Genomic DNA, 24180 nt, shown 5'->3' on the forward strand with positions numbered 1-24180 from the left:
AATGCATCATGTATGAGATACAGTTGACCCAGAAAGGGTTACAGCGAGCTGTACAGAATAAATCTGGTAACAAAAGCTGGAACAGCCCCTTTTTTCCCTGCATTTTGGCAGCGAAAAACCTATTATAACTTTGCATATAGTGTTGAAGGACACTACTGTTCCTGCGATAAGAATCAAAGACAGGGTCCAGGGGGCAAAAGGAGGCTCTGAAAAAAACGCCCCCTACACTACCCACGTCTAGGTATAAAGGGGAAGAGGAGAAGAAGATGTCTGCATGGGTTGAGCATAACCTTCAGGTTATACGTAGTGATTTTACATTAAATTTTGGTACTGCTATTTCTGCTCTGCAGTGATTATCTACTTCGAGAGTATAAAAATAGCATCTTAAGTACTTAAGAGGGAGGAAAGGATGATACTTGGTTTATCAAGTGTGTCTTCTGACAGAAAATCTCCTGTTTGTCAACTGATGTCTATATTCCAGTGAGAAGCTGGTGACAATCCAGGCATATCCTCCTCCCCACTCCCTCCACACAAAGCTAATGAGCTGACTACATCCAACTAATTGATTAGTTGGACAGTAGCTACTAAAATAGATAGGGAATGAGCCAGAAATCAACAATATTTCACAGTATAAAAATGTATACAGCTTAAATAATCATGTACGGTAACAAAAATTATTGCAAGTGTTTTGTTTTCCAATAAAAAAATTCCAATCTGTACACAAAAAAAGGTTTTACATGTTCAGCATGCCTTATCAGTAAATCCTCTTGCATTGTTTTTTAGAGGAAAGAAAGAAAAGCAAAAACTTCACCTATTATTAACATGCTCATATATATTTGCTATAGAACAGCATTTTGAAAAGGACTCTTCATTTTCTAATTTATTTAATTTGTGGTCACATATCAATTTGAAGGAAGGCCTCTAAATTATCTCAATATACCATCTTGAAACGTCATTGGAATTAAAAGCCTTCAAGGAGTACTCTCAGATTTTTTTTTTATTTTTTAATAGCAGTCAGCAATGCAAGGTGCTTGCCTCCCTAGAAAGCATATCCATAGCCTCCTGGGGAAAAAAAACCCTACAGCCTGGGAAATAAAAGCCTCATCATCTTTCACCTGATGGTGCAGAATAGGGCTAGGAAGCCCTGCAGCGACTTCTCTGGGTGTTAAGCACATCACACAGAATAAGATAACTGTATCTTGCTGACTGCTCTCAATAACACCACAACAAACCTCAGCAGAGATAATCTAAAAAAGTTTGCATGTCTGGCACTGCACATTGGATGAGACTTTCAACAACAACTGGGAAAGATTTTGAATTATCACAAATAACCTCAGCTGTTCTTAACTTTTGGCTTAGATTTATACTTGAAAACTGACTGCAACAATACTGTTACAGAGATAGTCCCCAGTCTACATAATCATGTCAGCAGAGGAGATAACACTTTGATAGGTTTGTGCTGGGAAAGAGTGGTGACCTCAGCTCTTCGAGGACTTGAAGTATGTTGGGTCTGAGGAACGGTGTGCTGGAATCAGCAGCTGCTTGAACGCATCTGTTTGACTCTCCCTGCTGATGTCGTCAGAGACTGAGCACATCTTTGGATCAACTTCAACGATCTGCTCGCCTGGGTTTTGGGGTTTTTAAAAGGATCACACCCCAAAACCAGGCAGTTATTTCGAAGCTGTAAGCATAACCATAGGGTGTGCATGTGGGGAGGATGTGTCAGGCCATACACTACATTCCATAATGAGATATTTAAATGCTTATGGAAGGAGGTCTCATCAGGCTCTCCAAAGAGAAGTACATGCCTTGGTTACTCTTATTTTATACTACACAGCGCAGCTTATAACTAACCATAAAGTAACCCTGAGGATCCCTGAAAAATCTGCAGAATTCAGCAGAGGACAAAGTCACGCACTGGATTTTGATAAACTGCGTACCAGCAAGCAAGAAACCAGCAAGACTAACAGAACATCCTTCGTCTACTTACTTTGTTTGCTGACTTCTCTGGTGTTTTCACTGTCAGGTCAGCTTGCTTTCCTTTCTTTGAAGGTGTTCTCTTTATTTTTGGTGAATGAAACTTGCCCTTCAACTTCATAGTGAACGAGGAGAGATGGGAACGCTCAGAATCTAGAAAGACACAGAAATGCGTTACTGGATTAGGGTAAACTTGTTGAAACCAGGGATTTTGTGTTACAGCATTATCTGGAAGACCAGCCTATGAAGAACATTGCAACCATGTAAATTTATTGAGTGGAACAAAAAAAAAAATTGTGGCTCTCCATTATGTTTCCAACCGCAATATCACCATCATTTCCTGCTTCCCCTCGGAGGCAGCAACACTGCAGTGCAAAGGCAGGAACAGCGGGATTGCTACTGTTCTGTGCCTTGGAGAGAAAAGGAAAACCACCTCTCTTAAAAGCACTTATCTCCAGCAGCTCCCAAAGTACTTTACAAAGGAGGTAATCATCGTCCCTCTTTTGCAGATGAGCAACTGAGTCAAGGGGATGAAGTGACTTGTTCGCAGACCTCTGGCAGAGCAAGGCTCCTGCCCGTGTCTTGGCTGTGGGTCAGTAGCCACTGTGGGTGTGCAGGCAGGGTTCTGCCTCATACCCAGGACTGGTGACTGCTTCAGGAAAGGAGAATACGGTCCAACATAATGCCCTTCCCAGGCTGCTGATCTCTATCCACTTGGTAGCATCACCTTTGAATGTGGCTCCATGGATAACCTGAACAAAAATGCCAGCCCTTGTCATTTGCAATGGATTTCACTTCAAATGTACCAGACAAACCAGAGAACAGAGGAACCACTTCAATACCAGGGCAACCTTGAAGGAGCTTAATTACAGAACTGCTGAACCCTTTTAAAAATTGTATTTTCATGGTCTTTTGAATATCTAAAAGCAGAAGTCTCAAAGGTTTGCAATCATGCCATATGCAGATTTACCACTGAAATACATTTTTATCTGTTTAGCCATGAAGCTAAATAAAATTAAGCTGCCTTGTAGAGAGCAATTTAGAATGTATTTTGAGCAAAGAGCACTTTAATAAATGAAGGTCTGAATTGCTCTCTAGTGACCCAGGTAAATCAGCAGAAGATACCAAACTTGTCTTTAACTACATTATCAAGAAAAGTAAGCAGTTTTGCTGTATGCTTCATTTTTCTTTTAGATTATTTGGGAATTGGCCACATTGGCTATAATGAGTCAAAATGACACAGTCCCATGCATGCAGCACTGCACCACCTTGTTAGCATGCAGACTGCAAACAGAAAAGGCTGCTGAGTCAAATCTAGCACCCAGAAGCTAAATACCACACTGCAGCGCAAACACAGCGCCTCATACTCAGAAATTACCTAACCACAACTCAAGGGAAGGAACCTGTGCTTGCCTCCCCGTAAGGGTTGTCTCCCTTTAAACTTGGTTTCCTGGTAGTGTGTTAAGACCCTGCTATTAACACCTTCACCAGAGCCAAACCTCTAGTTAGTTATGTCCTCTAGATCAAAAATTTGCAGGCATCCTATTAATGGAAGCTGCATCAGCACCAATTCTAATCTAGTCTGCCTGCAGACCTGTTCTCCATTTACAGGAGTAAATGTTTTTCAAAGTTTTCTTTCTATCATAAAGTCCTGTTTAAAGCACTGAGGATGGAGGCACTAAAAACCATGGTCACTGCAGATAAATCCAGACATATCAGTTGGCCTCTGAAGAATCACTCACAGCAGCTGGCACCCTAACTTAGGAACAATTTACGTCATTGCTTTACATCCACAAGGGGATCTCCAAACCTTTAAAACCTCTCCGGCTCCACAGGGTGCTGAAGGTCACCACTGAAAACAGTTCCTGGCTGCTGTGATAATGCTCTTGCACTCTTCCCCCCCCCCCCCCCCACCCCCCCCATAATCTGTATTTCTTTCATACACCATATGAGAATTTCTATACATGCATGTGTATGCACACTTGCCAAGAGAAGTCATGGCTCTGAATTTATTTTTCAAGAACTGGCAAACAATTACAATAATTAATCTACAGGGAAATAATGGTAGCAGCAACAAATTGTGTCTGGCTCCTCCACAGGCTGCAGTGAGATCCAAACTGCTAGTTTGAGTAAGAAAATAGCTACAAAATCCTTGGTTGCTTATGATGATAATTTTGCCTTGTAGGGACAAGAAATTTGGAAAGGAGAAAGATTGCAGAAGGCTTACTATTTCCTTTTCTTCTTCCCACCAGACATCTCTGCCCAGGTACCTTTATGTGGCAAGCACATGAAGGCTGAACCAATGTGTGTGCATGGTCAGGAACCTCCAAAAGGAGATGTCTTGTCAGCTGAGTAAGTTTCTCTTCCGCTGACAGCAGATCCCCTTCACCACCACCACCACTACAGCCTAGCCATTGCCTTTCGCTCTCTTTACCCTTCTCTCACATCAAACACTGAATCATTTGTATGCCACACTCTGAGGGGACACAGACCTACAGCAGCAAGTGGCTGGAGCAGAATAGGAACTTCTTAAAATAGTACTAATGAAGTAAGCCAGCTGACATTTGCAAAAATAATAAACATTATTGTTTGAACAGCCCTGCTAAGTCCTGCTTTGAAGATCACAAATTAATGCAGCTTTTTACTACCATGTCTTTCCATCTACAACAAGCATTTTCCAGATCTCATCTGCTCATAAGTTTCTGATGCATTTGCAGTTAAACAAATGAGTCACAAACCAATATTCTCTTATAGTCAATTACACTTAGGACTTAAAATAGCGCTTTTCTTGTTCCAAGCACATTACAAACATATCTTTCTCATCCTTAAACAGTTAGGTCTTAACCTTACTCTGCAGATGGGAAGCAGGCACAAAGGTGAAGCAACTTGTCTAAACAGAGCAGAGGGTGAGTCAGTGACTCCGGTACAGCATCTCCATCAAACTGCAGGCCCTCGTCCCTCTCTGCATATTCATGAATCAAGCAGTGGAGCTACTGTGATTATATTCAGTGAATGCCAACAGACTTTATTCGGCACGATGGGCTTTATGGTTTTCAAGCAGATATATCATTCAAGCGTTATAAACAGAATTTGCATTTTAATGGATCTGGATGAAGTGGTATAGAAGAGAAGTTACACTTAAATAGCAAGGTATTCTAGCTCAAAAGTGTAAGTTACCTAAGCTTGTACAGATGAAGACTGAAACTCTCCTGCAGAAAGCACAGCTGGGCAAGGATTCCTAGACTGGTTACCATTGCACTGGTGTCTGCTTTGAGAAAGTCACTTTCTTTACACTATATCCTGATTTAAATATCTAACGTGTCCTATGTCTGTCCAGTTTAAAAGTTCAAACAGCACAGCATGCCTTTACAGATCAAATAATTTCATAATGTACAGAGAGAAGCAGAAAACAGAGCCATGGCAGTGCTCAAAACACTTCTGTCCCTCTGCTCCTTCCTGTCTACAGTAACCAAACCCTTTAATGCAGCATTGAGGTTGCTCCTGAGCTTGGTAGTCTGCCCACTGGAAACTGTTCTATCGTATTACCCTTGCCTCTTATAGATGAATAACCTGCAGTGTTTAACTGGAGTCTCAGCACTGGCTTTCTTAACTTCTTTTTCTCCTTTCTGGTGTGCAGGAGGAGGGCACCCTGTACTTACTTCTATGCAGTGTCCAAATATTTCTAAGATGAATGGGAAAAGACAGGGTAATAAACTCAACGGAGTGATTTCAACTGGAAAGGGAAAAAAAAAAAACCAACTGTCGTATCAAAGTGCTTCTGTCTCAAAGGAACCGCTGACTGTCCGTCCCCTCGTATTTCATCTGTCTGGATGCTCTGCTGCTGCACACAAATGGAAAAAAACCATCCCTTCAAGATTACTTTACTATGGATTTGAGTTTCTTGATTTCTGACTGGAAGTTTTAATACGTCACTCGTTTCATTGCCAATTCCATCCTCCTATTAATGAGGCTCCCGCTCCGCTGTGCTTGAACGCGCTCCAGCTGTTGAGTCACGGCCCTGCTCAGCTCTCAGGCTCATCTCCCCCCGGCCGGCACGCGTCTGGGGTCCGACCACACACACAACACGAGATAGCTCACGTTACGCGCCTGCTCCAAGCAGCCCTGCTGCCAGGTGTGGCCGGAGAGTTTTTTTCGGCACCCCTCGAGCCCCCCGAGCCGTGGAGGCCATGGCCGGCCGAGAGCTGCCTCGTCCCCCGGCAGCTCCACCAGTTCCAGCAAAGCGGTGCTGCCCGCCAGTTTGCTGACAGAAAGCTAAATCTGGTGAGGAAAGAACTGCAGATTTTAAACGACAGCGGATTAAGAGGCACAAGGGAAGGCAGATAAATCGGCTTATGTGCTTGTGGGCGAAGAAACTAGGCTGCTTAGGAGAAAGCCGGCAAGTCAAAGCCCAGCATGCACCGCTGCCATAGTCAAACGGTCACTTTCCACTCGGGTTCAAACAAACAGCAGAAGAAACACGTGCACACTGGTGAATTCCACCAACCTAACCCAGCAGCAAATTATTTAAAGTCAAAGTGAAAGTTCAGCCTTTTACAGAGCTCAGTCACAGCAGACTTTCCAGCTGCCAGGTCCTCCTCACCAGCCGCCCCTAACCAGCCCATGGGAGACTCCAGAGATGGGAAATAACCCTCCGTCTGCTTCTGGACCTCCTGGTCATTTTTTTGTCACTATGGCACAGCTCAATGGCAGGCAGGCTCCAGCAGCAGGGATGGGCAATTTAACTGTTCAACTTGTCTAGTGCTTGGACCATACCAAACAAATTGAAAATAGACTTCTTTTTTTTTTTAATAAAAGAAAAAAAACTTTAGAATACAGTAGCTTTTCTTTCCTTCACCTGAAAACCTAAACCCTCCACCTTCTCTCACTCTGTATGTGTTCACACACCGAAACCCTGCAGCTTTAGAGCAGACAAAGCCTTAAAAAAGGGTTATAGTTCATTTTCCAGCAACTGACTCTTGCTGCTCGTTAGAAAGAACGAAGTGGAGTCTAAAAATCTTATCCCACAAATGGTTCTCTTTTCAAAGGCCATTTGGGTCTCTGCTGGATGCACATATTTAAAAGCTATCAGATTAAAAATAACAGCAGACATCTCTCCCCATGTCATAATGAAGCTATTGTGCACATTTTTAATCAACCGCTCCTGCCATTTATGCCACGAGTCCTTTGAAGGCAGAGGTGACTTATGTAATGAGTTACACAACGATGCCCATTAAAATGGCATTTGTTCCCTTGGGCTCAGCTCCATCATTTGTGGAAGACAAAAGACAAGTTGCAAGGCTTCAGCTAAACCCTAGCTGACAGGGACTTTAAGAGTTCTGAAGCAAAAGGAAAAAATAACGAGCTATAGTTCAAAATGACCTTTCTGCTGAGGCTGTCTGTTTGGTGCTGCGATGCAGTACCCAGCAAGAGGCTGTGGGGCTGGGGCTATGGCTCTGGCTCCTCTAGACCCAATTCCTCTGTCAGAAACACAGGAGAACAGGCAATTCAGAACGAACAGATGGGCACATGAGAGCTTCCCATGATAATCATGAAACATGCTGCAAAGCATACGTCTTTCAAGATTTTATACGAATATTGCTAGAACTCCCAACTGTCTTCCTTCCACCCTTAAGGCAAGGGCTGTATCTACCATGTACCTGTAAGTACACAGATCTGCGGGGCCTTTGCCCTGGCTAAAGCTTTTGGGCTTTCCTGTAACGCAAATATTAAAACAATAGTGATTGACAGAAAACTGAAGCCTTTGGACCTTGCAGAAATGTTGCTCTCACCTGGAACTCAAACAGCCTCTCCCAACAGCCGAGTTCCTCCACAGAAGGGCTGGCAGAACCGACACAGGAGGCACGATGTGAAGCTCAGCAGTGGGCTGTGGGCAACAGAAAGCTACCACAGGGGCACTTTAAAAAATAATTTTTACTAATTTTGTGGTGGCGGGCATCTCTGTCTTTCTTGCGACAAAACATTCAAGCCTTCCAGTGTGTAGCTATGAGGATGGAGAGGAAGTACTAAGCTTTCAAGGAGGGTTGAAGAAACACATGAGGAGAACCCCAGATACATCCTCGGCCCTTTCACACCTGCAATGCATAACTCAGCTCTTGCATTACGCAGCAAACAGCCTTCTGCTACATTTCACGCCCTCTTTCTCCAGAAGTGCTGGGGATGTTTAGAAGTCTAAGAATGCTGATATGCAGCACTTATGCAATGCTGTATGTTCTCAAAAGAATGAACTGGGATACTGAATACAGAAAAGACAGAACGTGACAGAACAGAATTAAAATATCCCTTTTAAACGTATAAGCATATCACTGCTGCATCACAGGTGTGCTACAGAAGCCTCAGACCTACCACTTCCATCTCCGTGAGTTTACTTTTCTCAACTTTGCCATTACACCCAGAGACTGAAGCAAAGAGAATTTATTCAGAAACCAAAAAAGACCCAGTAGGGGATCCAGAAAGGAAAAAAAAAAAGGGAGGGTCCGGTGTCAATCAGGAAGTTTGCCCACCCTAACCTTTGTACCTTAGGTGGAGCTGTTTGTAAGCTGCTCCAAGTCCCTCTCCAGGGAATCTGACTGCTAGGAGAGCTGCCAGGTTTTAGAGGAAAACGGTGGAGGAAGGGCAGCTCGAGAATCAAACAATCGTTCTTGAGCGCTAAAGAAACTTTTCCTTTAACATCACGTCACCTTCAAAGCAGCCAGCTTTTGGGAGCGGAAAGACCGACTGCCCTTTTTCTTTTTTGGCAACATTACAGTGAATGAGCATAAACCAGCAAGCATTAATGATGTGCAATGACAGCACACAAACTTCTATGGAAAAGGGAGGCTCAGTTCCCCTCAGCTGGCCAGGCAATGCTCACTGACTCACAGACTTCATTATTTTTTATGCCGCCCTCTGGGGCCTCCAGAGGAAGAAAAACATTTTTATTTGTCAGAGAGCACATTTTTATTTTGATTTTTTTTTTTCTTTCTAAGCAACCATGAATGAGGCATCTCCAGCTGCAGCAACCTCATGTGGAAAGAGCTCACAGTGTTTGCAAGGGAATTGGGAGGCAGAGAGGGAAACTTATCAATTCAGCCACGTCTCCCGACTGCAGTGAAAAGGATTGGGTCAGTCAACAACGTTAATTTTATGGTGCATTACTACTACAGATCTTCTTCCTTCCAGCTTCATATTTGGAAGCAAATCTTCAGGTTGTGAGGAAAAGAAGTTGCACCAGACCAAGCAGCAAGTTCAGAGCAGCTGACTGGGTTCCCTCCTAGTCCTCTTTTAGCCTGAAGTATTTCAGAAAAGAGAAATCTCCTTGCATGCAGACACATAAACCAGGAATCCTTTAGCTGCTGAAAACTGCAGCAATGCCACCGAAGTGATTTACAGGAAAAAAAAAAAAAAAGAAAGAAAAACAAAAAAAGAAAAACATACAATTAATTCAACAAGGAGGGATTTAAGGGAATAGAACTTTGCTACCCAAGTTCAGTTTCCCCCAGCACACCAACGCTGGCTTTGAGACTTCTTTTTGAAAAAGATACTGTAATTTTTTGATAAGCAGCACACAGGACTTTTGCTCTGTTTTATCTGAAAGCAAGCCGCTCCAGCAGATTGGTCCCATATCAACTCACAAGCAGAAATGCTGCCGTTTACTGAATCATTAGCAAACCTTTGCATGGCATCTGGTAGGTCTCTGGTAATTTCCCATTTAAGTACTGATTTTGCACAGCCCTGCAAGCCCAAGAGAACTAATGGGATTACAACACTGGTAACATGACTCGTAACTCCCCCTGTGCCAGCAACACTAAAACAACAAGAGAGTCAAGTAGCCTCCAACATCAACATTACCCTGCTCTACACATAAAAACCACCAAGGTTGTTAACTAAACATTTAATTTTAAATGGAAAAAAATAATCCAGCTACAAGGCATAGCCTCTGCATTACTTCAGCAAACAGCTCTGGACACAGAAATTGCAACGGTCGCGAGGGAATCTGTTGAATTTCTCTGCTCACCAAACATGACTTAATATGGGGTCCGTGGGCATCCCCACTTGTCTAGCAGCTTTATGAGGATATAGTCATGACAGTGATTCAGACATCTAAAAATAAAGCCTTGCAGGCACAAGTATGCGTGCGCACTACCTGAGTCACTCCCGGCTGTAGGGAGCATGTGAGCCAAAGCTAATTCGTTTCATTCACGCTACTGCCATGGCCAAGCAAAAAGCCTTGTCACTGAGCTCCCCTTAAAACTCTTTCTCCCCTCCTCTCATTTTACTCAAGCACATTTAGACTCTTTCCACGTTGAAAAACCTTTGCTAGGCTTGGGTTTCAGTCATACGGCTGTCAGCTTTGAAACTCAGACCTGAAAGATTATAACCCGATGTTGCTGAAGCTGTTTATCCATCTCCAAGGTGACAGAATGTCGTCACTGGCACTCTGCAGGACAGCAAGCAGAAACACATTATTTTAGATGCTTCAGGGAAAAGCCTAATTGCTCACAACCTGCCTGCAGGTTCAATAGCTGAAAAACAAGGTTCTAAATGAGTCCTGACTTTGCATCTGCCCCACAGCACCAGTTTTGAATGGGAAAAACTCAGCCCTCTTTCATCCTTGGAGAGTAACCTCAGCTCTCATTCATTAGGTGATGGAAAAAAAGAGAAGCTGGCTCGGATCTGCCTGACACAATTTCCAGTTGCTTTGGACATTACTAATTTTAGTCATCTTTATTTCTGACCTCTGATTACAGACTCAGTGCACATTCAGGCTGAATTGCAAAGCTAACCCCTCTTTTCTAGTAGGCTTGGGAGGAACCTTATACCCTGCCCAAAAGCCACTGCCCACACTCAACTGAGCTGAGCACAAGAAATAAGATCAAAACACGGAAAGCATTTGCTTAAACATGCTCAATTTTATTTCCTTCTTTAGCAAGCGCCGTAGATTAAGGGCAACAGTCCAGGTGAGAGTGTGATGTAAGCTCTTTTCCACGCATGTTAAGAGATGAGCTAACTGCTCTGCAAGGAAGCCTTATTTCTCACTGTTCTGACTAGCACTGTATCCTCGGGGCTCAGATGCTGAAAAGGAGATATTTGGTTCAGTAAGATTAAACATGTCTGCACAACACCAGTGCACCATGCTGGGGGCTCACCATCTCTGCAAGAGAAAGAAAAATGAATTTCAGGAACCAGGCCAGCACTATCTCCTAGAGGCACTGCAATACCAGTGTAAACTTCCCTAATATTGCTTACTCAATAAAACAAGGCATCACAGGAGGGCTATGCAAATCACTAAACTTTGAAGTACTACTATACTGTTGCCCCAAAGGGCCAGCTCTCTATCTCCACATACACAGACAAGCATGTGTGCCAAGTGATACAGCGGCACCGCAGGTGTGAAATTTCTGATGTAATCGGGTCAGAAGCTGCTTTTGCATTATTGTTGTGCTGCTTGCATAAGGGGTTAAGAAGCTGCAGGCCATATCCTCAATTCCATACCCTATTCTATACCTGATAGGATCTGCAACCAAACCACCAGTTTTATTGCTTGCCTACAGGCAGTAGGAAATTTTAGTCTTCTATAAGCACAATTTGAAACATCAACGCCTCCAGCAAGGGGAAACTGAGATGTTAATTGAACTGAACAGCCCAGGAGGGAGCTACCTCTTTGTTAGCTGTAGGATTAGCACACCCCTAGACCATCAAGGCAGGAAACATGAGGTAGCTTATGGGAGTCTAAGTGGGACGTCTATCTTTCACTCTACTGCATGTAAACAGTAAAAGTTACTTTAGCAGTAAACAATTATTTGTGACAACTTTCTATTTTATCTTGTCTCCTCATGCCTGAATTAAAATCTCCTGGTTACATCGCTCCTACAGACAACAGGTTCCAAGGAGAAGGCATACGGCTACAAACACCTGCAGTTATCCCCAATCTTCTCAGCAAATCCCAACTTTAAAACAAACAAACAAAATCTTTAAAAAGATATAGAAGAATGAACTTCTACAGAAGCAAACCCTAGCAGATCTGTGCAAGTGTCAGCAGAAACGTGAAGGGAATCAGAAGGAATCCATGCCAGCTGTAACACAACTGAGCCTGCTGAAGACTCGAGACTTCAGTAGCATGGAAACAGCCACTAGAATTTTTCGTTGTTAATTTAATGTTGAAGAAAAAGCAGCTATTCCCCAGCTATTTCAGAATATTATGTAGCCTCATGCAGTGACAAGTTTGGAAACCTACTTCACAAGGGGATAGCCGAGCCTGATTTCTTTGGAGCTTAATTCTTTGCTGGCATGCAACATTATCACCCGGTCTATCTGTATTTAAACAGTTAACTGTTATCTTTAATGGAAATTACCAAAAGTGAGCCCTACTAAGAATCAGTTTCTATTTTTTAATGAGCTTCCAGTTTACTGATACAGGAAGCTGGCCTGCATTTCAAGAAACATCTTCAATGCTAACATACAACAGGGTGATAGCTAAAGGGAACTAAGCTGAGACAGTATTTTACCAAACCCAAAGCTGAACCTTATCTCAGCATCTCTTTACAATCCTGCTGAAACAATTCTTTTATCACTGAATAAATCTCGGTGAATTAACAGCTACTTGAGTGAGGTTTTTACTAACAGCCCATTCCCTTATGATATCACACCCCATGCGGAACATGGCATCAGGTTTCAAAAGTGAGATCTTGCCCAAGAGCCATACCTGCCAGGGAGGCACAGGGTGCATTCAAAAGACCACAATCCACACCATGAAAAAAAACATGTTTTAAAACCCACTGCCCAGATTCTGTGGCAGAGAGACCTTAGGATTCTATAAATAAGAAATAATTTTGTACAGTATTTATATTTAATTTGGTTTTGACAAAGCAGCAAAACCACAACTGCCAAAGCTATTTAAGTCTCTGCAACACAATATGCGATTGTGTGGTGATCCTGCCATCCAACCCTGAAAGGTGAATCAATACTAATTTCAGCTTGTGGTACATTGAGCAATACTTTGGGAGCTTAGGAGGTCCGTTTGGAAAACAGCAACTAGTCTGTAATGAGAAACTTCAGCTCCACGAGGCCTCAAGACGTGCGGCGCTGGGTCTGGCAGCCCCGGGAGGGCTGTGGGTCAGGTCAGGCTACGCTCCATCACGTCCAGAGAGCACTGCCTCTTTGGTCAGGCTAAGCCTGGTGCTTTGTCAAAGCTTCAGTGTGATTAACTTTATGCTCTTTCACTGTGAAAAACACTCAATAACCTACTGATTTCTGCAGCGGATTTAGTATGTCATAGTAGTTGGGTTCAGAAAGACATAAAGAGACATTTATAAAAATATCTTTGGTGCCGTTATTAGAAGGGTAAATACCTCCCAGACTTTCTGTGCTTAATATTACCAACTGCTAATGCACAACCACGCTGCAAAAGCTTCATCCCTGTCAGATTTTGAGAGTCTTCAGCTGGGTCCAGCCAATGAGTCAAAAAAATTACGTTGCAGTAAAGCAACAAGAAACGCTGTAAACCATCTTTCGACTAATAAACAACCACCTATAATGTTGCAAACACAGAATTGACTTTGTACATACGATCCATGCTTGTTAATACTGTTTTGCAGTATAAGAAGCATCTAGTACTAAGCTTTGTGGCAGCCTAGTTAAAAACCATAGCTTTGTAATTGCTATCTAATATCACATGAGCTAAAAAATACTTGTGCCTAAGAGATTATGTGTCTGAAATGGCAATAACAAAAAAGGGGGGGGGGGGGCAGACTGGTAGCCCCACAGACCTTTCTATTTTCTCTGCTCTTATCTGAAAACTCATGGGGGGAGAGAGGGAAGGAGAAAGAAGAGGAGATGGGGTGCTGCTCGGCAGAAATACCCATGTGTTGTGGGAGGGGGTTGAGAGGAGTTGAACACTGCAGCCACTGACTGCAGGACCTCAGCAAACATCTGCTCCCCACAAGGAGCACTCTCCCACGACGCCCTGCACAACTTCACAAGACTTCCAATCTGAGCTTGGATTTCATTTATTTTAGCATGTGTTTTGGGGAAACTTCTCTTTCCTTTCTACCCCGTTTACAAATTTACACAACCAAATCAATTTGCCTCCCTCCCCAAACAAACAGTTTTTGCTGTTTTTCTCCTCTGTGTATTCATGAACTCTACTCTGAAGGTCAGCAAATAAACTCTCAGCTACGTCTACTTCTAAACGGCTGATTTCTGTAGAAAAATGACAGATGGAAGATATCTCTCCTCCTTCATCTTTGGCAACTCTGCAGTCAGGAAAGCCTGAATACACTAAATGTGCCATCATTCTTCATTAACCTGAAAACCAGCTATGTCTCTTATTGCAAAGAGTGCAAAACTGGAAGGTGTCTCAAACAAATCTTGGAAAAGGCATTTGATTTGAGAAAATCTGTTACATTAAATGTGTTGAGAGTCCCAAGTTCCTCCACAGAAGGCTCCTACAGTCTATATGACTTTAAACAATACCATTTCCATGCCTATCCTGGTATTACACACAAGCCATAGGTACAAAGCACCCATAACTGCTTGATTGCTGCTATTCGATAAAAACCCAACACTATATATAGCAGTCACAATGTTAAATTACGAAACTGAACCCACTCATATGGAAACTTTGAAAGATGCCCCTCACAGAAGACATTTTCAACAGTGATTCAATTCACTTATAAAAGAGAATTAAAAAATATATAGAAAATACTTCAATACTTCACATACAGTCAAGTTAACTTGCCATTTGTTGGCAGAGAACAGAGCAGATGAAGAGCTGAGCTGGTTTTCTGGCAGCTGTACGAATCTATACTTTTAGGGAGATTGCTTGAAACTATAATATACCAGTATTTATCATGATAAAACGTACCGACATTCAAAGCCACAAGACCCTCACAGCTCAGACTTTAAAATGACAGGGCTTTTCCCTCCAGGAAATCAAGGTAAAGGTTGGAAACTCACACACATTATTCCCAATTAACTCCATACACAGTTTTACTTTGGAATAAGGCTGTCCACTTGCAAAGTGGATTTAGCTAATTAGAAGCCAAATTGGCAATAAAGGGCAATACTCAGGGATAATTCTCATATATATGGGAAGCTGTTTCTCAAAGATAAAAAGATAAAGTCTAGCTTTGTTGAACAGAAGTAGATGACAAACCTCCAAGAGGAGATTTTGCTTGTAGAACTCTCCCTACAATCCAGAGTCCTGTTCTCAAAATTGTTTGCATGTATTTCTTTTTTCCCAGTTGGTAGGAGTGATTTTATTTTGTCATTTTTATTTATTTAAAGTATACTCCTGCGGTACTATAACGAATCAGGAAAGCAGAGGAACTAAACCTGTTCCTCCAGCAACATAAACCCAACATTTTCCATTGTAAAGCAGAAATTCCTGTTTTGTGCTCTCCTGTTAGGAATCGGGTCTGCATTTGCAAAACGACTCAACAAAAGAGTGCCAGCTCCACTGCAATACTTTGTCATTCACGAATCCAGTGGAAGGGAAGTCAACTGTAGACCTAGCAGCAAAGCTCTAGGCTTACATTTAGACAATAGTCTAAACAAAGCCTAACCTAGCACCAAACAGGCATCTAGTTTTTACATATGAATTTGCAGAATATTTCTTTTGCCCCTTTAACGTCAAAACTGCCATCTCTGCGCCTCCAAAATGACTATGTGATGTTTTTTCATTTTACACAGCCAGAAATTCATGGCACAAATGGGTAAGAGGTGGGGATTCAGAGCAAGTGACAATTGCCATCAGTCACATGAAAAGCTAATGCAGGACACAAAAACATGTCAATATTGATGGAGGACCTACCTGGATGATAGCAGCTCAATTCTTGATGTCACCGTGAGTGGCATTAAAGGACAAAACGGACTAACCATGATCCTGAAGCCACATAATATTCCTATAATTGGCTTGAAATGCACTGCCAGTCAACAGGCAGCAGATAGTAAACAGTTTGGCAAAGCTGTCCAAGCAATAATCAGGCTACTGTGAAAGAAATGACCAATATTCACAGCAAATGACCCAGTATAACCGATCTCACCATCCCTAACAAGCTCTCAGGATGTAACAGTATGAATGCTTACAGTCACTTTCAGCATTTCAAACCAAGAAACCACTCCCTCATATTCTTAATTGCCTCCCACAGCAAGATAGACAGGGATCTGGAGTCTCCATAAATTCTTACTAGTAGAGAAATCATCCCATTAATTTTCTAATATTAAGTCTACCAGGCTTATTTTATAAAATTACTAGCCAAACTAGAGTCCAACAATGAGATGATCTATTTGGAAATAATATTTTGCTTGGAGGAAAAAAAAAGACACCTTTTTCATCTATAATACCCACAAATCACTTTATTTACAGACTACAGCTTGGGGACTCAGGGCCAATCTAGTGATAGGATTTCTATTCTATTTGCACCATGTCAGCATCTGCTCTCTTCGTGTGAAAACAAAGAGCTGCCCAAGGACATTATAGCACTTTCACACCCTGAACCACCCATATCCCAAAGAGTCTGCGTAGTTCAGTTAGTTATAAGCACGCTACATTTTGCATTTCCTACCATTTTAGTATTGAAAGTGTTTAGGTGAATATATGATAACACTGACTGGTAGAGCAGCTCTTGTTCAACTTCAAACAAATATAAAACACTTCTTTATTTGAAAAGCTGAAGTCAAATGCTCCAAGGCTTCTTTCAGAAAGTGATCATGCGGCAAAACGATGGGCATACAAGGTGAACACCAGTAAATACAGACAAAAGTATGTCCTCTTCTCCCTAGACATGTTCCTACTGTTCAATTATACTGTGGTAGACATGGTTTGTTAAAGGATTTTCACACGCCTAAGGAGCCAAGTCCGGCAGTGATTATTTTTTTTTTAATAATTTAAATAAACATTTTACTCCAATATATACATAGTGCTTTTGAAGAGAAGCTCTGATTGTGCTGAATTACTTTATCAAGAAACAATCATCTCCAAGGTAAAAGGTAACAGCCAAGCATGAGAAAAACCACAACAGGAAGGAGAGAAATTATATTCCAGATATGAGAGCAAATGACAGTGCTTTCAAAGCATGCTGGGGGCTATACAGAGCCCACTAATTGCAGATAAGAATTCAGACTGAATTTTGGAGGTCTAATCTGAAATACAGAAAGTCACAATATACCTGGGGGTAAACAGCTCCAGAGAGCACCACTGTTACAGGAAGAGGCTTCTTCTACCAAATGACCATCACTCTTACTTGAATTCACATCTTCTGGTTGTGTATTGACACAACAATCTTGCATTATCTTAACCGCAGTCTATCATTTTATCTCCACAGAAGCATAGACCAGAAAGAGAATTCCAAAGTTCAAGCCCATTCTCTTGCTGGATCATAAAAATCACAGTGTAACCGTATCACACAAAAGGTCACCCACGGGGACCTGATGCAAAACAAGCAAAACCAAAACAAGAAACCAAACAAGGGAACAAAACAAACGTGGAAAATCCTTAAAAAAGAAGGAAAATCTTTGAAATTATCAGTCCATCCTCTTAAGTGCTGTTAATTCATAATGATCTTGATTCTTATAGCTAGTTCTAAATTTTCAACAAAGTATGTGTCATTTTATTTAAAAAATACGACCTACATTTGAATTTCTGAATAAGAGCACAGATGTACACAACGCTTTGCATGTTAAATATGTGGCGTTATAGTGGCTTAAATTTCACACGTGCCCATCTTTTCAATGGCAAATCTGTTCTGACATCGCTTATTGTTACAGGATCTAAAAAATACAGAGACACAGAGAATGCCTAACATGCAAGTTTTGATAGCAAACAGGCTATCTACAGAGAGGCTCAACAGACAGAGAAGGAAAAAAGAGGCCGATCAGTCATCAGTCAGACTCTTTTTAATCAGGTTGAAACGCTTTGCGGAGGAGAGGGGGGTTCAATCTCTCCAATCCACATTCCCATCGCTCATGCTGCTTTCTTAATTAGCAGCAAGTGGACAACAGCTGTCAGTAGCCTGGAGGCCAGAAAGTTATCAGCAAAAAGGGGCACGTGTTAAGGAGAGAGACATGGGGGCACCCACAGAACAGGTCTGTTAAATGCGTGAGTGGTCAATACATGCAAGAGATCCGGCCGCAGCCGAAATGGCATACTGACACATGGCCTCGTACACTGACACCGAGAGGATGCTCTTCCTGCTGGCTTTAGTCTCGTTGTTTTAACATATGACTAACTGCAATTAATTTTTTTTTAGTAGTATTCCCGTAACAGGAAAATTTAAACTGAGAATAGAAGGAAATGGGAAGGCCATCCTAATGTCTTGATGGAAATACATGGGGGTCAATTCAAAGGCACGGCGTAATAAAGTCTTCAAGACTGTTCCAGAGGTTTTAAGCATAAAAGTTGAAGCATAGAAGAGAGAGGGGAGAAAAGATGTTTTACTTAAATAGCAGAGAGAAACTTTAGCAGAAGATACAAACTTAATTGGAGACAACTAGAAACCATAACCTCAAACAGCACAAACCAAAAAAGCTCTACTCAGCCATTATTATTTGTGTATTAAATCCTACAAGCCCAAGTCATTGGCCCAAGTCACCTTATTGTGCCACATAGAGACCAATGTGGATCAAAAAGAAATTTCTGTCCTAAAGAGGTGATACCCTCTGGTCAAGCCATGTGCTTATGTGACAACACAACTCCCTGACTCTTTGGATGACCATGAGTCTCTGGATGATCAGGAAATAAAATAACTGCTTCCTTGTTGGATGTATTGATTACTGTCATCTGTGGCAATGGGGGAACTCGATGCAACTGTAAGCAATAAAATGTATTATTTAAATTTCCCACTCCCCATTACTTAATGAAAAATTGCCATCACCCTAACTTCAACTTCTTCAAAAAAGCCAGGCTTCTTTCAAATTTGGCTTTAACTTACCCAGAAAGCATAGACTTGGAGCAACTTTCTGAGGCCTGTCTGGCAGGCTGCAGTTCTGCCAGTTCTAAATATATACCAGCTTTCTGAGCTTGAACCTACACAAGGGAAGCTGGGCTGAAGATGGAAGCATTTCCCCAAGCTGCCAGTAGACTAGCAACACATCTAAAAACCCTCATCAAATTAAGTGCTTAATTACAACTTAGACTTTGAGACTCTGGAAATTAGGATAATCTTCTGGGAAATTTATTAGTCTCCCACAAACGGAATTGCAACATACAAGCCAAAAAAAGCACAGAGCTTGGAGAGTGTCAGCCCATCAAATCACACCTTGTACTAGATTCCTCACCCTAATTCCCAGAGAATATGAGGTGAGATTTGCAACTTAATTTCAGGTTCTTGAGCCTCCGTAAAGATTAGGATCAACATAACCAGGAGGCTAAATCATGAAGAGTAGTCTCATGTAAAAAGCTGAAAAAATGTTTGTTCAGAAGAGTTGATGGAAAGCTAGCTGTGCATGGACCTTCTCACACTTGACTTGGTCAATGTACTAGAGGTAGGGCCACTAAGGACACTGCTTGGAGAAGGTCTCAACATAGCCATTCGCACAGCCACCTAAATTTTGCCAGCAAATCATGGCTACAGCCTTGCCAGCCTGCCCCGTTCCTCTAGGTGGCATGCTCTGTGCACACAGTATTACCTTCATCTTCCCACAAATGGAGAGATGCCACCACTACACAGCACTACGTCTTCCACTCTCACTACCCGAGATCTCAAATGCCTTAAAAACATTAACTAATAACCCACTCATGGGGTATACAGCTCCAGCGATAAACTGAAAAGCCCACAGAGTCTTACGGAGAAGTAGACATCATCTGACCAAAGTAACAAGTTAAATCATACCAGTAAATGGAACAAGGGCAGAAGTTGTGCTCACTATTCTCACCTCACTACAGACAGCACTTTCCATCACCACCTATCATGAAGTCAAAAGTACAGAATAAATGCTTGCACAATGCTCTAAAAATGTAAAGCTCTAGATAAACACTAAGCATTACACATTTTCCTTTTTGATTCATTAAATTATTGCATCAGGGGAAATTATTGCATCAAGCTCAAAATAAGCCAGAACATACCACATTTCCCATTGCTACCACCCTAATGAGCCATGGCCTGAGAACCATATTCAGCAGCAAGAGTAGCTCTACTGCTTGGGCAGGATGTCTATGCATGTTCCTTTGCTGTGACATACGTACCCCTGTTTGCTGGCACATCCCTATACATCTCCAGGACAAGTTGGCTGAATCAAAACCTTGTGGCACAGGCTCTTAGACAGGATGCACTACAAGCAACATGAGTGTATGCATCAAAAAAAATTGTAAACTAAGAGAAACAAAGGGCAGTAAGAGGTGACAAAGAAGAAATCATATCCTGGTATCAAAGACAACAAGGAACAATACAAAATGAAAAGCAATTCAAACACAGACCTCAAATGTCGAACGAAGGAAGTAACTGAACTTGAGTTGGAAGTACCTCAGAAGCTGAGCTAGGAAACTATTACATTGGGTTCACTTGTATAATACATCAGCTATAGGTGAAAGGGTTTTCCCCTTCAGCGGCTTATCTCTGCATACTCAGCTTCCAGACAGGTTCACATTTGGAGCACAGTACTTCTTGCTTACTCTTTTCTTCTGTGAGCCAAAGGTCAGCAGTTCTGCTACAGCCACCCATACCCAGGAAGAGCCTACTGGAGCCCAGCATCTCCTCTGCTGCTCACAGCTGGCACTGATCAGGTGGGGTTGGACCAAAATAATCATTTAATTTTCCAGAAAATGTCACCTACCGAAATTCACTGAAATGTCCATTCATTCAAAACAAACTTCTTTTTGGTGGAAAGCTATCGAAATCTGTGTCTCAGTCTTGACAAAAGTCAGCTCTGTGATTAAAAACAGAGACAGACTATAACAAAAAAGTCCCAACTTACTGATTAGGAAACTCAGGACAGGGAGATGACTGCATTTCAGGTGTGTGCCCTGTCTAATACAGGCCTTGGTAGAAACCCAGTCTAAGTAACACTGGTGCTACAATGCTAGGAAATGCTAAAAGCTATGGGGCCAGCTGAGATGCCTACTTACAGAGACAGAAACTGCTACATTAACTCAACATGGGATAAATCAAATAAATTTGTAACCTGGAGCAAGATTCTGGGGAGTGTCCAGACAAGCCTTTACAAATATTAACTAGCCTGAAGTTAAATACCTCTCTGTAAACCATCCTACAGACTCTGATACCGTAAGAACCAGAAACTTCTTCCAACATAAAATTCTGAGCAAGTGAAAATATGAAAGCAGTTCTTGATACAGCATAACCACACTTTGGTGCTGATCATTTAAGCTCGCACTGCTTCCTACTGATATTAAGGCTTTCACAAGATTTTTCATATGGCTTACTCATAACGAACAGCTGCTCTGGCAACTGCTGGAGTCAGCATGTACTTCCTGCCTTGAAAAAAAGTCATCAATATATCTCAGTACAGAAAATCATACTCTCTTTTAAAACAATTCAAGATAGGGTTTAGATATCAACTGGCTACATGCCACCGACACTCCCTTAAACAATGGTTACACCCTCTATACAGCTAAAAATGAAATAGCTGAAAGGGAAGATATTTTATACAAGTTCCCAGGGTAAAACACATCTGAGAAGCACTGGTCTGGGACTGACATTGTTCTACTAAAAGAATAAAAATCTGAGTCCAAATCATATTTCCTTCACCACCTTCCCAGACTCGCACAAGAAGAAAACGCATCTGAGCTTTCCTTTTACACTTCTGGTGCTCTCTAACAGAACAAAATCCCAGCATTTTATAAAACTGTTAAATAAATCAGAAGTGCTGCAGATTATGATTTACCCTTTTGTTAACATTGCTTCTAGCGCCAGTGAGACCATTTGCCAGCTAAGGAGAGGTCTGAAACTCTTTCAGTGTTGACTTTACATTGAATACAAATGTTGAGTGATCTGCCTGTACAGTGAGTCCTCAACCACAGAGATCTCGCATAGCAATGCTGCTTACAATACCGCCATAGTGAGACAGGGTGTCAAGACAAACATCATTGTATTAATTGCATCTGTTGATTAACCAGCCCAAGAACAGCCTTGTTTCAATCATAGGCTTTATAAGACAGTACTGAAATGTTACTGTAAGTGTTGAGATAGATGACTCAACAGATAAAATACAAAAGCATTTGTAAGGAGACTCTTACTGGAGTAATTTGATAAGCTGCACAGCTACACAAAATGATGGTCTTTATTGACATAGCTTGCTCATATAGTCCTTAACTTGGTTTATGTTTCAGTCTTGCTTTTTGCAAGCTTTCCAGTCAAAGCTAGGCAAACACACATGTACTGTTAACCTTTGCAAAGGTGAAAGATGGGTAAAGATGGGTAAACTGAAAATAGTTTAAAAAGTTGTATTAGATACTAATCCTTCTCACTCGAGGAGTTTACAGTGGCTCTCCCCCGTATTTTGGAAGCTTTCCTTGACCTTGCGGAGTGAAAGACCTTTCAAACCACCAGGTAAATACAACACTGGGGGCTCGGGGGTCTGACCAATGCAGGAAGCACTGGCCGCACACCACCAGCAAGCCTCTCCTTCCCTTCTTACATGGCTGAAATGATCTCTGCGATGCCATGTAAGGTCAGTAGATTCAGGTTACTGAAAGAACGACATGTTAAACCTGGTATCTCTCTCATCTAAAACCATCTGCAATTCATCTTTTAAGGCTGAGATTATTCATTCTGGGGGAATTATCCACTAATCAGTTTTCATCTCCAAACTAGGTCCTCACGCTTGCAGCTAGTCAAGAGCTCAGTCTGGCAGAGGTTTTGGTTCCCTCCGCTCCCACCGGAGGCCATGGTAACACAGAATAGTCTCCCACAGGAGAGGCTTTAAAATACATTTGATGGCAACTCTATGACAAAAGGCAGGTCTGCGCTAAGGAAACTGGCACCAATTTACCAGCCAACACTTCACATAACCAAGGTACAGAGGCACAAAGCAAGGCTTCAAGTTACAAATTGCCTTTACTGGGCTGGGCCTTAGTTCTTGACATCTTCTTGCATGGGGAACTGCTGCGTGTGGTTTTGCCCCTCCATGATTTTTTTGAAGTAGAATAAAAACTAAGCAAAACCAGAATGCACAACAGGAAAAGGAGGTAAGGACTCCAGTATTTTCCCCAAAATACACATGCACAGAAAGAGGTCAGCACTGACTTTTGCCTCTTAAGCACGCTAGCCTAGCTGTTACACTGTTCAATATTTGTCACAGTCAAGTGTGAAACTCAAGAGAAGCATGTGGTCAAATGAGTCAATACCCTGGGTTCTGCAAGTCCTTCTCCCCTACTTACTATAGCTCATCCTTTGCTACAGCCCTGCCCCATTCCAGCAAAGCATTTCGTATCGACTGCTCATTTGCTATGAAAACGGCTCATTCCATTCATTCACCCCTACTATGTACCAGCATGAAAATCATTTATATCTCCATCTCCCAGAGCCGATATCCCTGTTCTGCAGGAGCTTCAAAATAAGATGTACCCTTCATTTGCAATTAGCATGCAAAAAAACCCCCAAATCCAGGCAGATAAGTCGCCTCCTGCATTTCACCCAGAAGCCAAGGCAATTACTGCAAAACTTGCAGTCTGCATCAGTATACACAGCAACATAATATTTTGGTTTATCTAATTTTCAATTTTGAGGACTATGTAAAAACAAAAACAAAACCAAACAAGACTCAACTGCATTTCTCCTGACAAGCTAATTGTTGAACTGGCCAAAAATCATGTTTTACCTACTGCAAAAGAGAAACTCTGCAGATTCTTCAGCTGGTATGATTCAGGATAAATGGCATTTTACAGCTGTACAAGTGAGAGTATTTTGGGAAAGAGAGATGTTTTTAATTCCCTCTAGTTCAGTTAATAAAATCTAAATGTCATAGTTTAAAATAATCCTGACAGACAAAGCAGGCCAGACCTTCCTATCCAATACGGTATAACCATGTACTGCATCAAAACTATTCTCTACCTTCTCCTTGGGTAAAATAGCAGGGATGGAGAAAAAGAAACCATTTACACAGAAGAGCAGAAACCTCTCTACCCAGACCCATTTGTTTTATTCTGCAAGTATTGACAGATGAGTAATGAAAACTCTGCTGCAGACACAGGCTCTTCTTCAAAGCAGTATCAGTTAATAAACCACAACCACAGCTGCAAAAATATTAAGG

At 41.9% G+C, this 24180-nt stretch overlaps 1 protein-coding gene across 7 annotated transcripts in view; it reads right to left on the reverse strand.

Moving 5' to 3' along the window:
• Positions 1-24180, reverse strand: part of RAPGEF1 (Rap guanine nucleotide exchange factor 1) — an 89793-nt gene that overhangs the window by 54013 nt on the left and 11600 nt on the right. For all 7 annotated transcript variants that reach the window (XM_030000006.2, XM_030000003.2, XM_030000002.2 and 4 more), the window contains one exon: positions 1991-2130. In XM_030000006.2, the coding sequence (XP_029855866.1) occupies positions 1991-2130 (140 nt within the window). The remainder of the gene's footprint in view (positions 1-1990; positions 2131-24180) is intronic.

The sequence above is a fragment of the Aquila chrysaetos genome, chromosome 24 (genome assembly GCF_900496995.4).
Source record: "Aquila chrysaetos chrysaetos chromosome 24, bAquChr1.4, whole genome shotgun sequence".
Classification (NCBI taxonomy): Eukaryota; Metazoa; Chordata; class Aves; order Accipitriformes; family Accipitridae; genus Aquila; species Aquila chrysaetos.